At 39.3% G+C, this 16,786-nt stretch overlaps 1 protein-coding gene across 1 annotated transcript in view; it reads right to left on the bottom strand.

Moving 5' to 3' along the window:
• Positions 1-16,786, bottom strand: part of LOC120858766 (antigen WC1.1-like) — a 54,528-nt gene that overhangs the window by 23,020 nt on the left and 14,722 nt on the right. Inside the window, exons 3-7 of the mRNA XM_040235071.1 lie at positions 10,906-11,214; positions 10,500-10,817; positions 7,318-7,410; positions 6,921-7,235; positions 3,566-3,880 (exon numbers count right to left, since the gene is read on the bottom strand). Of these exons, the coding sequence (XP_040091005.1) occupies positions 3,566-3,880; positions 6,921-7,235; positions 7,318-7,410; positions 10,500-10,817; positions 10,906-11,214 (1,350 nt within the window). The remainder of the gene's footprint in view (positions 1-3,565; positions 3,881-6,920; positions 7,236-7,317; positions 7,411-10,499; positions 10,818-10,905; positions 11,215-16,786) is intronic.

Here is a 16,786-nt window from a genome sequence, read left to right as displayed (position 1 = left end):
TGAGATAAGTGTAATTGTGCGGTAGTTTGAGCAATATTTGGCATTGTCTTTCTTTGGGATCGGAATGAAAACTGACCTTTTCCAGTCCTGTGGCCACTGCTGAGTTTTCCAAATTTGTTGACATATTGACTGCAGCACTTTAACAGCATCATCTTTTAGAATTTGAAATAGCTCAACCGGAATTCCATCACCTCAACTAGCTTTGTTTGTAGTGATTTTCCTAAGGCACACTTGACTTCACATTCTAGGATGTCTGGCTCAAATGAGTGATCACACTATGGTGATTATCTGGGTCGTAAAGATCTTTTTTGTATAGTTCTTTCTCAGCTATGGCCACAGGAATCAAGATTGCCGGGAGAAATATCAATAACCTCAGATATGCAGATGACACCACCCTTATGGCAGAAAGTGAAGAGGAAATAAAAAGCCTCTTGATGAGAGTAAATGAGGAGAGTGAAAATGTTGGCTTAAAGCTCAACATTCAGAAAACGAAGATCATGGCATCTGGTCCCATCACTTCATGGGAAATAGATGGGGAAACAGTGGAAACAGTGTCAGACTTTATTTTTTGGAGCTCCAAAATCACTGCAGATGGTGATTGCAGCCATGAAATTAAAAGACGCTTACTCCTTGGAAGGAAAGTTATGACCAACCTAGATAGCATATTCAAAAGCAGAGACATTACTTTGCCAAATAAGGTCAATCTAGTCAAGACTATGGTTTTTCCAGTGGTCATGTATGGATGTGAGAGTTGGACTGTGAAGAAGGCTGAGCGCCGAAGAATTGATGCTTTTGAACTGTGATGTTGGAGAAGACTCTTGAGAGTCCCTTGGACTGCACGGAGATCCAACCAGTCCATTCTGAAGGAGATCAGCCCTGGGATTTCTTTGGAAGGAATGATGCTAAAGCTGAAACTCCAGGACTTTGGCCACCTCATGAGAAGAGTTGACTCATTGGAAAACACTTTGATGCTGGGAGGGATTGGGGGAAGGAGAAGAAAGGGACGACAGAGGATGAGATGGCTGGATGGCATCACTGACTCGATGGATGTGAATCTGAGTGAAGTCCGGGAGTTGGTGATGGACAGGGAGGCCTGGCGTGCTGCGATTCACAGGGTCGCAAAGAGTCGGACATGACTGAGCGACTGAACTGATCTGAACTTTGTGTATTCTTGCCACCTCTTCTTAATATCGTCTGCTTCTGTTAGGTCCCTACCATTTCTGTCCTTTATTGAGCTCATCTTTGCATGAAATGTTCTCTTGGTATCTCTAATTTTCTTGAAGAGATGTCTAGGCTTTCCCATTCTGTTGTTTTCCTCTATTTCTTTGCATTGATCACTGAGGAAGGTTTCTTATCTCTCCTTGCTATTCTTTGGAACTCTGCAATCAAATGGGTATATGTTACCTTTCTCCTTTGCTTTTCAATTCCCTTCTTTTCACAGCTATTTGTTAGGCCTCCCCAGACAGCCATTTTGATATTTTGCATTTCTTTTTCTTGGGGATGGTCTTGATTCCTGTCTCCTGTACAATGTCACAAACCTCCGTCCATAGTTCCTCAGGCACTCTATCTTTCAGATCTAGTCCCTTAAATCTATTTCTTACTTCAACTGTGTAGTCATAAGGGATTTGATTTAGGTCATACATGAATGGTCTAGTAGTTTTCTCCACTTCTTCAATTTAAGTCTGAATTTGGCAATAAGGAATTCATGATCTGAGCCACAGTCAGCTCCTGGTCTTGTTTTTGCTGACTGTGTAGAGCTTCTCCATCTTTGGCTGCAAAGAATATTATCAGTCTGATTTCAGTGTCGACCATTTGCCAAGAGAAAGCACTGGACCTAACAGAAGCAGAAGATATTAAGAAGAGGTGGCAAGAATACACAGAAGAACTATACAAAAAAGACCTTTATGACCCAGAAAACCACCACGGTGTGATCACTCACCTAGAACCATATTTCTTGGAATGAAAAGTGGGCCTTAGGAAGCATCACTATGAACAAAGCTAGTGGAGGTGATGAAATTCCACTTGAGCTATTTCAAATCCTAAAAGATGATGCTGTGAAAGTGCTGCACTCAATATGCAGCAAATTTGGAAAACTCAGCAGTGACCACAGGACTGGAAAAGATCAGTCAGCATTCCAATCCCAAAGAAAAGGAAAAGGCATTGCCAAAGATTTGCACTCATCTCACACCCTAGCAAAGTAATGCACAAAATTTTTCAGTCCAGGATTGAACAGTACATGAAGCTGGATTTAGAAAAGGCAGAGGAACCAGAGATCAAATTTTCAACATCCATTGGATCATCGAAAAAGCAAGAGAGTTCCAGAAAAATATCTACTTTTGCTTTATTGACTATGCCAAAGCCTTTGACTGTATCACAACAAATTGTAGGAAATTCTGAAAGAGATGGGAATACCAGACCACCTGACCTGCCTCTTGAGAAACCTGTATGCAGGTCAGGAGGCAACATTTAGAACTGGACATGGAACAACAGACTGGTTCCTAATAGGAAAGGGAGTACGTCAAGGCTGTATATTGTCAACCTGCTTATTTAACTTCTATGCAGAGTACATAATGTGAAATGCCAGGCAGGGAGAAGCACAAACTGGAATCAAGATTGCCGGGAAAATATCAATAACCTTAGATACACAGACGACACCACTCTTATGGCAGAAAGCAAAGACGAACTAAAGAGCCTCTTGAAAGTGAAAGAGGAGTGAAAAAGTTGGCTTAAAACTCAGCATTCAGAAAACTAAGATCATGGCATCCGGTCCCATCACTTCATGGCGAATACATGGGGAAACAATGGAAACAGTGACAGTCTTTATTTTTCTGGGCTCCAAAATCACTGCATTTGGTGACTGCAGCCATGAAGTTATAAGTTGCTTGCTCCTTGGAAGAAAAGCTATGACCAACCTAGAAAGCATATTAAAAAGCAGAGACATTACTTTACCAACAAAAGTCCATCTAGTCAAAGCTATGGTTTTCCCAGTATTCATGTGTGGATGTGAGAGTTGGAATGTAAAGAAAGCTGAGTGCCAAAGAATTGATGCTTTTGAACTGTAGTGTTGGAGAAATCTCTTTTTTTTTTTTTTTAACTTGGGATAAGACTCTTGAGAGTCCCTTGAATAGCAAGGAGATCCAACCTGTCCATCCTAAAGGAAATGAGTCCTGAATATTCATTGGAAGGACTGATGCTGAAGCTGAAACTCAAATACTTTGGCTACCTGATGCGAAGAACTGATTTTTTAGAAAAAACCCTGATGCTGGGAAAGATTGAAGGCTGAAAGAGAAGAGAATGACAGAGGATGAGCTGACTGGATGGCATCATTGACACGATGGACATGAGTTTGAGTGTGCTCCAGAAGTTGGTGATGGACAGGGAAGCCTGGCGAGCTTCAGTCCAATGAGTTGCAAAGAGTCGTACACCATTGATTGACTTAACTGTACTGGTCTTAACTTCATTTTGTGGACCCATGTTAAATTAATTACTTAAATATGAAAATATAAAATCTCACTATTATCATTCTATGGGTTTAAGACAGACACAGAAACAGACAGTAATTCACCTGCACATGAGATGTAGGCTTCCTCCTTTGGAGAACATGAAGTATAATTCCAATGGTCAGAAGGACACTGCCAGAGAGAAGTATCCGTGTTCCGACACCGGATTCCATCTACCCACCGAGGTCTAAAACCTTCTCTAAGAGCAACAGAAAAGTTGAGACCTCCACTGTCCCCACAGCCAAGCTGACTGCAGATGATGGACACAGTGATGTCTTCCATGGGGCTTCGGCAGACACTGCCCCAGGTCCCATTGTAGAAAACTTCCAGCCACCCAGCACACTGCTGGTCCTCGCTCACCATTCTGAGGGCCAGGAACTCTAAGATCAAAAGGGAGGAATCAGGACTGGTGAGAACTTCACTCAGTGCTCTGGGTTTTCCTCTCTCCCAGAAATAGTGCCCATTAATCCCTGAACCAGCTGAGGAGATATCCATTAAGTGATAAGACTGAAAGTTATCTCCCTTTTACCTAACTTTGTCCATTTGTGTCTATATTTTCTAACATTTCTACCACCATGATGTAGTGAATATGAACAGAGAGGAAGAGCAACCTGGGTACCTGTAGGGAGGGGAGCTGAATTCTGCTTCCTGACAAAACCTCTAAGACAGCATGAAAGGGATGTGTTATGATATTGGGGAGGTGGCAGAATAATGAACCCTCAGATGTCTCATCCAAATCCCTGGAACCATGAATGTGTTACTTTACCTGGCAAAAGGGATCTCACAGATGTGATTAAGGTTAAGAATCTCGGGATGGTGAAGTTAAGTTGGACTATTGTGGATTAACTGTGTGAACCCAGTCTAATCACATTCTGTTGGGTTGGCCAGAAAGTTCCTTTGGTTTTTAAGTCAAAATAAAAGACATTTTTCATGTTCACCAAGAACTTTTTTAAACAGCATATTCATCATTTTGTTCCACTACCTTCTGCCATTTTCAGGCAACTTCATATTTCCCTCTTTCCAAAACTTTTATCTTTCCAAGCAAAGAACTATTCCAAGTGTGTTTTATAGTTTTCCAGGGAATTTAAATTTTTTCCATTAAGAGAATTTTGTAAAGATCTAAATTAATGGAAAGCTGAAACTGCAATGTCTGGTAAATACAGTTAATGAATCAGAACTAGCCAAACTGTGGCAGTTTTTGCCTGACCTACAAAGATGTATGTGGTCTTGTATTATCCTGATGGAAGATTATGCATTTTCATTGGATTAATTATGAATGTTTTTCATTAAGTGCTGCTTTCAGTTGATCTAATGGTGAACAGTACTTGTTAGAATTATCATTTGGTTTTCTGGAAGGTACTCTCTTAATAGAGGATTCCTTACCAATACCACCACATATACATCATAACCTTCTTTGGAAGAAGACTGGCCTTTGGTTTGGTTGGTGGTGGTTCATTTTACTTGCCCCACAATCTCTTCCATTCCACATTATTGTGCAGTGGCATCCGGTCCCATCACTTCATGGGAAATAGATGGGGAAACAGTGGAAACAGTGTCAGACTTTATTTTGGGGGGCTCCAAAATCACTGCAGATGGTGACTGCAGCCATGAAATTAAAAGACTCTTACTCCTTGGAAGAAAAGTTATGACCAACCTAGATAGCATATTCAAAAGCAGAGACATTACTTTGCTGACTAAGGTCCGTCTAGTCAAGACTATGGTTTTTCCAGTGGTCATGCATGGATGTGAGAGTTGGACTGTGAAGAAGGCTGAGCGCCGAAGAATTGATGCTTTTGAGCTGTGGTGTTGGAAAAGACTCTTGAGAGTCCCTTGGACTGCAAGGAGATCCAACCTGTCCATTCTGAAGGAGATCAGTCCTGGGTTTTCTTTGGAAGGAATGATGCTAAAGCTGAAACTCCAGTACTTTGGCCACCTCATGAGAAGAGTTGACTCATTGGAAAAGACTTTGATGCTGGGAAGGATTGGGGGCAGGAGGAAAAGGGGACAACAGAAGATGAGATAGCTGGATGGCATCACTGACTTGATGGACATGAGTCTGAGTGAACTCTGGGAGTTGGTGATGGACAGGGAGGCCTGGCGTGCTGCGATTCATGGGGTCGCAAAGAGTCGGACACGACTGAGCAGCTGAACTGAACTGAACTGATCCACTTTTCATCATCCATCACAAATTGTTTTAAAAGCAAAATGTTTTCATTATGTTTAAGTAGAGAATCTCATGTAGAAATACTGCCATGAAGGTTTTTTTCACTTATGTGAAACCCAAACATCAAAGCAATTAATATAACCAAGCTGGTACAAATGACTTTCAATGCTTGATTTGGATATTTTGAGTATGTTGTCTATCTCTTGCATGGTTTAACACTGATTGTCTTCAAGTAATATCTCAATTAGATTGCTATCAACTTCAACTGGTCTACCCTACTGTGCAGTACTGTTCAGTGAGAAATCTCCAACACAAAAGTTCATAAATCACTTTTGATTAATGTAATCAGTCACCACACTTCCATACACTCTACAAATTTGTTTTGCATTTCAGTTGTGTTTCTAACTTTTCTTGAAATAATAAAGCATGATATGCTAAAAATCTTGCTTTTTTCTCTTCCATTTTCAGTATTAAAATGGCTACTCAAAAGTTCACCAGTTTTGATTTTTTTTTGAAAAGATGCATGTTGATATGATAGCTGCCACAAAACAATCTAACAAAATTGTTTCAAACGAAGTGAAAGACAACTAAGTGTCACCAGACCATCTTACAGGAAAAAAAAAAAAAGAAGGAACCTTTTGGCCAAACCAACAGAAGCACTCTTTCCTGGCTCTGGCTCCAGGGAGGTGTGACTCTGGATAATGGTTAGAGATGTGCAGCGTTGCTGGTCTGATGATGGATGAACGGAGGCTATAAGCCAAGAAACGCAAATCGTTTGAAAAGAAACTTGATATAAAAAATGGGATTCTTCACCAAAGCCTCAGAAGTGATGTGGCCCTGCTGAAATCTTAATTCCAACATGGAGATCCTGTTGAACATAGACCCTACAGAACTCTAAGGCAATAAATATATGTTGTTTTAAACTATTGTGTGGTAATTTGTTACAGAAGCAAACAGAAACTAGTACGATGGACTTAAGATTTTTGTCCCATATGTAAGGCAAGGTGAATCCTATTTTCAACTGGAAATTCTAAGAAACGGCTCTGCCAGGAAACTCTGCTGAGAAGAAAGGACTAGAAGGTCCGCTGCTTCAGGAGGACGTGAAAGCGCCTAGTCTTCACGTCTGCTGGAAAGACCAGATCCACAGGAGGAAGCTTTCTTCTCTGGTCCTTTCAGCATCTCTCCCTCAGGGCTCAGACCCCCGTCCTCCAGGGCTCCACCCCTCCCCCAGCCTGTGGACAGTGTGCAGCACAGACCTGAGCAGATGACCCCCGCGTCCTGCTTGTGTCTGCAGTCGTGCCGCCCCCAGCCCCGGGAAGGGCATTTCCACACGTGAGACTCATTTCCTGTGCAATTCAAGTCGTTCAGCCAGATGGGCCCTGATCCTGCCCCGAAGTAAGCAGACCCTGTGGCATTAAGGGCTTCTCCACAGCCCAGCTGCCTGCACACCACGCGGGCATCGTCCAGGTCCCAGCCGTCATCACAGATGGTGCCCCAGGAGCCCTGGTGAAGGATCTCCACTCTCCCGGCACAGGGACCGCCCCCGTCCACCAGGCGGAGCTGTCTGCTGTCTGAGGAGAGAGAAATGGGACAATGGGGCGTTGATGGCGGCAGGGGCGGGCGAAACGTTCTTCTGTTCTGTGGGACCCTCACCTGAGCAGTAGGGGGCGCTGTCTTCTGAGGCTACAGAGCCTGCTCGTTCAGACATGGAGTCGTTGCACTGGGGCAGCACCTGGGTCTGGTTTCCTGTAGAAACAGCAATGATCAGAGGGTTGGTGGATTGAAGAACAGGAAATTGAATTAAGCTAAATAATGACCTAGTGATGAAGTCTGAGATAAACAATGTAACAGTAAGGTTATCATAATCTTAGGGCTCACCTTCTCTAGGGAGAGTTCTGCTTCTGACAATGCCACAATTGGTTTCACGCAACCATTGCACTAAGAATAAGTTTAATAAGCTCTTTTGTCTCTAAATCTATCCATAAACAGGAAAAGTAAAATAAAATCTTTCCCAAAGGGATTCTACCACTTTTTCATCTATAGTGTTTGTCACTAAACACAATACACATATAAAAGAAATCTCATAGAAAACCAGGAGGAAATAGACATTAGAAAGAATTTCCCAAGTTATTCAGCTACTAGAGTTATCTGATGGAGAATTTAAATAGCCTCCTAGAATTAATTGACAAAAGAAATTGACAAAATAACAACAGATAAAAATTCTAGAGCTGAAAAACTTAACAGCCACTATTAAGAAATAAAGGGTAAGCGTTTCAACACATTAGCTTGGCATAAGGCAGAAACAGTAAACAGAAAATCAGAGGACAAATAGTCTTCTATTTAGAGACGCATGGGTCTCTAAATAAGAGGTCATGTAATAAGTGTCCTGGTTGTTGTTGCTGTTGTTTAGTCACTCAATCATGTCTGATACTTTTAAGGATCATATGGACTGTAGTCTACCAGGCTCCTCATCCATGGGAATTTTCAGGCAAGAATATTGCAGTGGGTTTCCATTTCTTTCTCCAGGGAATCTTCAAGACCCAGGGGTGGAACTTGTGTTTCCTGACTTGGCAGGTGTGTTCTTTACTACTGATCCACCAGGGAAGCGTGTCCTGGTTATATTGCTATATAATAAAATTTCCATAAAACTTAGACACTTAAGCAAAAAAATATACTTCATTTTGCTTAAGACTTCCTGGGTAAGTAATTTGGGAAAGATCCCACTTGGCAGTTCTGTCTTAGAGTCTTTCATGTGGTTGCACTTAGATGTCATCTGGAGCTGAAGTTGTCTGATGACTTGACTGAGGTGTGATTACATAAGGAAATCCCTTGAAGCACTTTAGGGGTAAAGAGACATCATGTCTGCAACCTAATTCAGAAAGATTTTACATATTCATGGAGAAATGTGGTGGGAGGGGGACAGAGAATAAAAGACAGAAACAGAGATAGAGATGTCAGTTGGGGGGAGAGAATAAAGCAGAATGCTAACATTGGGAAATCCAACTAAAGGTCTTCTGGATTCTTATATTATTCTTACACCTTTACTGTAAGTCTTAAATTACATTAAAATTTAACAAAAGGAAAAGTAAAAACAAGTCAGAGATAAATCATTCCTAGGACACTTCCACTAAAAGAAATACTTATAGCATCAAAAACATAAAATGCCTAGGAGAAAAACCTAGCAGAAGATGAGCAAAACCTCTGAGAGAAATTGGAGACCTAACTGAATGGAGGGATATATATATATATATATATAACACCAATGAATTGGAAGATTCAACATCATCAATCAATCACCTCAAATTTCTGTGTAGATTAACTCTAATCTCAAACAAAAATATTTATGCTTTTTTTGATGAAAAATGACAAGATGAGGGATGTCTCTCCTGGTCCAGTGATTGAGACTCAACCGTGCAATGCAGAGGACTCAGGTTCGATCCTTGTTGTGAGAACTAAGATCCCACATGCCACAGAGAATCTCAGCTAGAGCCTCACAACTGGGCAGTCCATGTGTCATAACAGAAGATCCCACAAGATATAATGAAGATCCATACACTGCAACTAATGCCCAACACTGTCAAATAAATACATGTTTTTTAATGAAAATCTGATTCCAAAATTGGAATAAAATACAAAAGAACCAGAATGACCAACACAGTTGACCAAAAAAGCAACAAAAGTGGAAGAGTTAATAATATAAAGTAACTCTTATACATTAAAATTATCCAGACTTACTATAAAGTTACAATAATTAAGAAAATGCAGTATTGGTGCAAAGATAGAGAAATGATACAATGGAATAGAAGAGAGAGTCTTTAAAAAGACTCAGACATATGCTCTTCTTATGATAAAGGTGGCACTGCAGTGGGGAAGAGTCTTTTCAGAAAAAGATTCTGAGTCAGTTCGATGTCATATGAAACTTGATCTTAACTTACATGGCATCAGTTGCAGAAGGGATTCACAATTCTATGCAAGAGAAAAATCATTAAACTTATATGAGACACTCTTGGAGAGTGTTTTTATAGTCTTAGAGTAGACAAAGTTCTTTTTAAAGAATATAAGAAGCATTAAATGTAAAGGAAGAAGTTAGTACTCAGCAATTTCTTAAGATTAAGAGATTGGCTCATCAAAGGACACCATACCATTAAGAAAATGAAAATGAAAGACCATAGGTTAAACACACAAGATAACATGTTTGTACCCAAAGTCATTGTCATGGTAAATTGTAGCATCATTTTTGTAATAGTCAAGAATAGGAAACAAATCAAATCTCTACTATCTATTGTGGAATGGATCAATTCATGGTTGTGTGATCATTCAAAGACATACTCTACAGTAATAAAAATTAATAAAATGCTTCTATAAGCAACATCATGAGTGAATATCAAATATAATGGTGATGCAATGTTATACACAGAAGAAAACATACTGCATAATTTTATACATAGTTCAGAAAACGACAAAACACTCTATGGTAGTAGAAGTTGGGAAGGCAGTTTTAGCTGGAGAGGAGGGAGACAGAGTCATGGGGAAGGAACAGTGACTGTGATGCTGGGAATGTTCTCTTTGCTGATCTGGGTATATGACTGAAGTCTACACTTTCTGCTTTTACATTATTTTCTATGATTATATTTAAATAATAGTGTTACTTAAACATACATTATTTCCCCTTACCACTTCTTGCCCTGTGTTGGAAAATGAATGAACACTGGGAAGAACCACATTTCACCATGAAATATCTGACTTTTGATGCCAGTTTCCTGTCACTCTCTGCTCTTCAGGACATTTCACTCCAGGAGCATCCTGAGCACCAGTAGCCCTTCACCCTCTCTTACCTGAGCAGATCACAGAGGCCACGTTGCCATGGGAACAGTCAGGACCACCCAAGGCAGTCACAGGACAACTCCACAGGAAGGACTCCACCCCGGAACAGTGAAATCGGGCTGTTGAGATCTGATCACTTCCTTCCACAAAGTGTGGTCCTCTAGGGGTGGAGATGGCGACTCCACAGCCGAGCTGACGACAGACAACATTGGCATTGGCCAGACTCCAGTGGGAGGCACAGAGCGCTCTCCATCGTCCAGAAATATTCATCTCCACCTGCCCCTCACACTGAGAGGAGCCGTTTGTCATGAGTCGGACTTCTGTGTACATTGGTAGAAGAAGACAGGGTTTCAACAGTCTTATTTTCTCACCTGAACAAGGTAAGTGGAGAGGTTATAAACCTGATCTACATCTCACCTGAACAGACAACTTGAACAGCTCCACTGTGGTGACAAGTGCCCCCTGGACAGGGCACTCTGGGGCAGGACCAGAGCTCAGGCTCCTCCCCTTTACACCTGAACTCTTCAGCCCAGACCCGGCCATCTAACTCTCTGAAGGGCATGTGTCCCAGGACAGACACAACATTGCCACATCCCAGCTCTGCACAGATGACCTGGGCAGTGGGGAATGTAAAGTTCCCATCAGACACTGGGGTCCAGTCTTTTCCAGAATGAACTTCTACTCGCCCTGAGCAGGGTCTGTCTCCATCAGCTAGACGCATAAATCCTAAGAGAAACAAACAAGGAAACCCAGTGAATGTTCTTGATCCTGACTTGCCAAATGGAAACAACAAATGCTTTTCTTTTCCAGGAGTGGACATGGAGAGATAATTTGATTGTTGGTGTCAGAATTGCCTTTTCATGAACAAGATTCTGAAGAGAAATTCAGAAGAATTTGCAGGGTCAGTTTGGATGACTGTATCCCAACAATGTATACTCTGAGAATAGTTAGAAATATGAATTCCTTATTTACAGGCCTGGAAACTACAGAGCCCAAAACCTATCATCAGAAATGGCTGAATACCAGGAACATGTAATTTATCATTGGTTGGAGAAGTGAATTTTACATTTAGGAGCCCAGGACTACAGAGCCCAAGGAAATTGCATAATGTGTTAGCATTCAAATGTGAATGCAGACATATGAAAAACAGAACCACCCCAGAAAGACAAGAACTATGACAGAGTAGAGATCTGTCATCTAGACAAATTTAGAAAATTTTCCTGAGACTTGTGAGGCTATTATTTTGAATAGTTTTCTTTCCCAGGAGCTAGTCCTCAAGTGACTTAGGTAAGGAAAATCATGAAGTAGGATCTAAGAATGCATGCCAACCTGTAGGGAGGTTGTCTGAGAGAAGAAATATAGACATTATAAATAATTGACATTTATGGTTTTTATATTTTTCTGATAATTTTTAATGACAAAAATTCCAAGAATTTCTTAGGTGACTTCAGTGGTGAGTTAAGAAAGCTCAGAGAGTCATAGAAGAGGGCGTGTGGTCCGAACCATCTCTTGAAACCCCAGGATTTGTCAATGACCTTGGGAGAGAGTGAGTTCTGATTGGAAGTTTCAGGACTGTGAGTTTGCCAAACAGGTCCTATTACAGGTTTTTCTTCTGACACAGGAATCACAGAAATGCTAAGGGGTGATATTTAACTGATTTTAGTTCTATTATTGTGCTTTTTCTGTATCTATATTTGACATCAAGATGATAGAAAAGGAGATTCCCCTGCTCTCATTTTCCCACAGAAACAGGGTGCCCCCAGCAACATGCCTGCCAACTTCAGACAGAACTGTGGACCCAGAATCAGCTCCATAATGTTGCTCCAGCCCTGCACCACCATGCCCAGACATCCAGAAGGAGGCACAACCTGTTGGAATCTCTGGTAATAGGAAGGCCAACTGCAGACCTGAGTACGGATTATGAAGCAGCCCTTTGACTTATCCAGACCCATTCTACCACAGTAGGGAGGCAATCCTGACCATGCAGGAACCCAGAGAAAACCATATCCATCCATGCCTTTGCTACATACCCACTGACCATAGACTCCAAAGCAGCTCCAGGAGCAGCAACATAACCTAACTCCAGCTTTACTAGTCTCTGATTCCAGAGGCAGTCCTATCAGTTCAAGGACAAGGCAGCAAATATTTACTTGTGGAAACCAGTCTGTAAAGTCTGGAAGAGGTGTCTGCTCCTTCAAATGCACAGTCACCAGTGCAAGCCTACCCAGATGACGAAAAATCTAGCAAACATGACACCACCAGAGGAAACTAATAAAGCTCCCAAACTGATCCTAAAGAAATAGAGATCTATGAACCGCTTGCTACAAAATTCAAATTCATTGTTTTGAAGCTCAGTGACCTACAAAAGAATACAGAGAGACAAGTAAACACAATCAGGAAAACTATACATGAACAAAATGAGAAGCTTCAAAAAGAACTAGAAAACATAAATAAAAGAACCAAACAGAAATTCTGGAGCTCAAGGATTCAATAATTGAATTACAAATCCAAAGGAAAGCATCAAGGAAACTCTATCAAGGAAATCAAAGAATCAGTAAGCTTGAAGACATTCCATTTGAAATTATCAAGTTAGAAAAACAAAAAGAAAAAAACAGTGAACAGAATACATAGCACATATGGGATACCATTACCAATATATATATATTTGAGAATCCCAGTAGGAAAAAAGAAATAAAGGAGCAGAAAGCTTATTCAAAGAAATAATAACCTAGAAATTCCCAAATCTAGGGAGGGAAATGGACATCTTGATTCATGAAACCTATGAGTTCCCAAATAGGTGGAACACAAAGAGGTCCACACCAAGACACGTTATGATTAAATTACCAAACTTAAAGAAAAAATTTTTGAAAACAGGAAAAAAAGTGACTTGTCACCAAGAAAAACCCTTTAAAACTAGAAATCTTGAAGTCCAGGAGAGCAGTATGATACATCAAAAGTACCACAAGAAAAAAACCTTGCCAACCCAATCATCAAAGCTTTACATGGATAAACTATCCTTTAAAAATGGGGGTATTAGATATATACACATATATATGTATACACACACAAAAGGGCTTCCCAGTTTCTCAGAAGTAAAGAATCAGCCTGCCAATGCAGGAGACACAAGTTCAAACCGAACAACCACCACTACCAAAACAATAATATATGCATATTATATATGTTATATAATATGTGTGTGTATACTATAGTACATATACATGTTATACATACATTTGTGTGTGTGTTAGTTGTTCAGTCATGTCCAACTCTTTGTGACTCCAAGGACTGTAGCCCACCAGGTTCTTCTGTCCATGGAATTCTCTAGGTAAGAATACTAGAGTGGGTAGACAATCCCTTCTCCAAGGGATCCTCCCAACCCAGGGATCAAACCTGGGTATCCTGCACTGTAGGAAGATTTTTTTACCATTTGAGCCACCAGGCTCAAATGATGTATATATATGTATATATATATGTGTGTGTGTGTGTCATATATATAAACAACAAGCAAAATCTGAAGGATTTCATCATCACTACATTACCAAAGTGCTGAAAGTGTTCTTCAAGTTTCAATGAATAAACAAAACAATGATACAAAAGTATCTTCACATATGAAAGTGTAAATCTTACTGGTAAATCTAAAGAGAAATACAGAATATTGTAATATTGGTACATAACTTGCTTTTAACATTAGTATTTAAATATAAATCAAAAGACTATCATAAGAGTAACTATAATTACAGAAAGCTGCTGTTGGAAACACAATATAGAAAGAAGTAAACTCTGATATCAATCACTTAAAATTTAGGGGAGGAATAAAATGCTATTGAAATGAAGTTGTTTTCATAACAATTCTTAACTTTGCTATAGACTGCTATAGCTAGAAAATGTTTTATACAAGTTCATTGGTAACTACAATAAAAAGTATAGTACCTACACACAAAAAAGAGAAATTAATCAAAGCATACCACTGTGAGAAATCATCAAGCCATAAATACAACACAGAAGAAAGGAGGAGCAAGAAACTATAAAACAGAGAGAAAACAATTAATAAAATGGCTATGTAAGTCCTTATCCTTCAATATGATTATAAATGTGAATTTACTGCACTTTCAAATGAAAAGATATAGATTATCTGAATGGATTCAAAACAAGATCCAACTACATACTGTGTATAAGAGACTCACTTTAGATTTCATGACTCAGGTAGGCTGAAAGTGAACAGGTGGAGAAAGAGATGCCATGCAAATAATAACCTAAAGAGATCAAAGTCAGGCAAAAGAGACTTTAAGTAAAAAACTGTCACAAGAGACAGTTCAACTGGAAGACATAACAACCACACATATATAGGCACCCAACATTCCAGCATTTCAGTAAACAGGACAGCATGGACAGCTCTTAAGGGAGGAGCAGAAGCAATACATTAACAGTAGAAACTTCAATACCCCACTCTCTATAATTAACAGACCATTCAACCAGAAAATCAATATGCATTCTTCTCAAGCACACATGGACTATTTCCCAGGGGAAATGCATTGTTAGGCTACAAACAAGTCTTAACAAATTCAAGAAACTTTGAATAATTCCAAGTATCTTTCCTGACCACAGTGGAATGAAACTAAAAGTCAATAATGGTAAGGAAACAAAAAATCATGAATAGATTGAAAGTAAACAATATACATATTTTAGACTGTATTTCAGAATTGTACTTTCTATATCTATAATGAATGCCAGTGGACTTTTGAGAAGGATTATGTAAAACCTGTAGATCACTTTGAGTAGTGTAGACATTTTTAACAATATAGATTCTTCCGACCCATGAACACAGGATGCTTTTTCATTTATCTATATCTTCATCAATTTCTTTCTTATATATTTTATAATCTTGAAAGAAGGTGGCATGCTGCAAAAAGAGAGGGAGAAGAGAGTAATAAAGAAGCAGAAATCAATTTGCAGAGTTCTGAGTTTTAAAAGCCTCAATCTGTATAAAATACACAAGTATTTAGGGAAAATAGTTGTTAAATTAGTAATTAGAATATTTCATTGCACTCTGCTCCTCTTATATGCTACCCAACTGTTCCATTTTCCCATTTCTCCCACTTCAGACAAGAAAACACAATTTTAAAACATATGGATGGATGGCAAATAAAATGGAAAAAGGAAAGCAACTGCTGTAGAAGTAGAGTATAATTTGGGTATGTGGCAAGCAAAAGTGGGATAACAAGAAGTTTTGAAGTTAAAGTAGAGAAACCAAAATAAAAATTTATCACTTTGCCACCCAAGGAACATATTTTTAAAAGAATGCAATGTAACTCAATGAAAAACATTGTTTGATTCATCAAGTAAAATTCCCTGATATCTGACTGTATTTATATTAGTCTCCATATTCTGATTGTTTATTGCTAGAATTCTTTCTGTTAAAGGACATCCTAGCAGTGCCCAACATCCAATCAAAAAGTTACAAGGCTTTCTAAAAAAGAAAAATGTAACTGATAGCAAAATTTTAAAAGAGCAATCACTAAAAACAGATTCCAGAATAACAAATTATTTAATTGACTGCTATTAAAGACAGTAATGTAAATATGCTTAGCAAAAAAAATAAAACAAAGAGAAAAAACTAGAAAATAGTCAAATGGAACTTCTAAAACTGAAAAATCAATATATGGAATGAAAAATTGTCTGGATTAGCATAAAAAGAGGTTAGATATGGCAGAACAAAAAAAGGGGGTGGGGAAATTAAACACTTATCAATAGAGACTATCCAAACTGAGGCAGAGAGAAAAAAGAGGCAGAAAATGAACCATGGATGGGAACTCTGTGGCACTTGGGACAAGAGTAAACCATGTAAAAATATATATATTTGGAGACTCAGAATAAGGGATGAGTAGAAAACTAGTTGTAAATAATGGATGGAATTTTCCCCAAGTTTAACAAAGGCTATAAACCAAGCCAAAAAGCTAAACAAACTCTAAAAGATAAAAATAAGGAAAACTACCTCAGACACCTAATAATATAATTATGGAAAACCAGTGATAAACCAAAAAAAAAAAAAAAAAAAGTGCCATGAAACATTGACATGTTATGTAAAGGGGGACAAAAATAAGTATTCAGTTCAGTTCAGTCGCTCAGTCGTGTCCGACTCTTTGCGACCCCATGAATCACAGCATGCCAGGCCTCCCTGTCCATCACCATCTCCCGGAGTTCACTCAAAGTATTACTGGCTATTTATTAGAGGCAATGCTAGCCATAGACCAATGTAAAAATGTCTGCAGTGTGGTGAAAATTTCTAAACTAGAACACA

Source organism: Oryx dammah, unplaced genomic scaffold (genome assembly GCF_014754425.2).
Source record: "Oryx dammah isolate SB20612 unplaced genomic scaffold, SCBI_Odam_1.1 HiC_scaffold_29, whole genome shotgun sequence".
Taxonomy (NCBI): domain Eukaryota; kingdom Metazoa; phylum Chordata; class Mammalia; order Artiodactyla; family Bovidae; genus Oryx; species Oryx dammah.
Note: the sequence above shows the minus strand (reverse complement) of the source record. Positions and strands in the feature narration are given on the sequence as shown.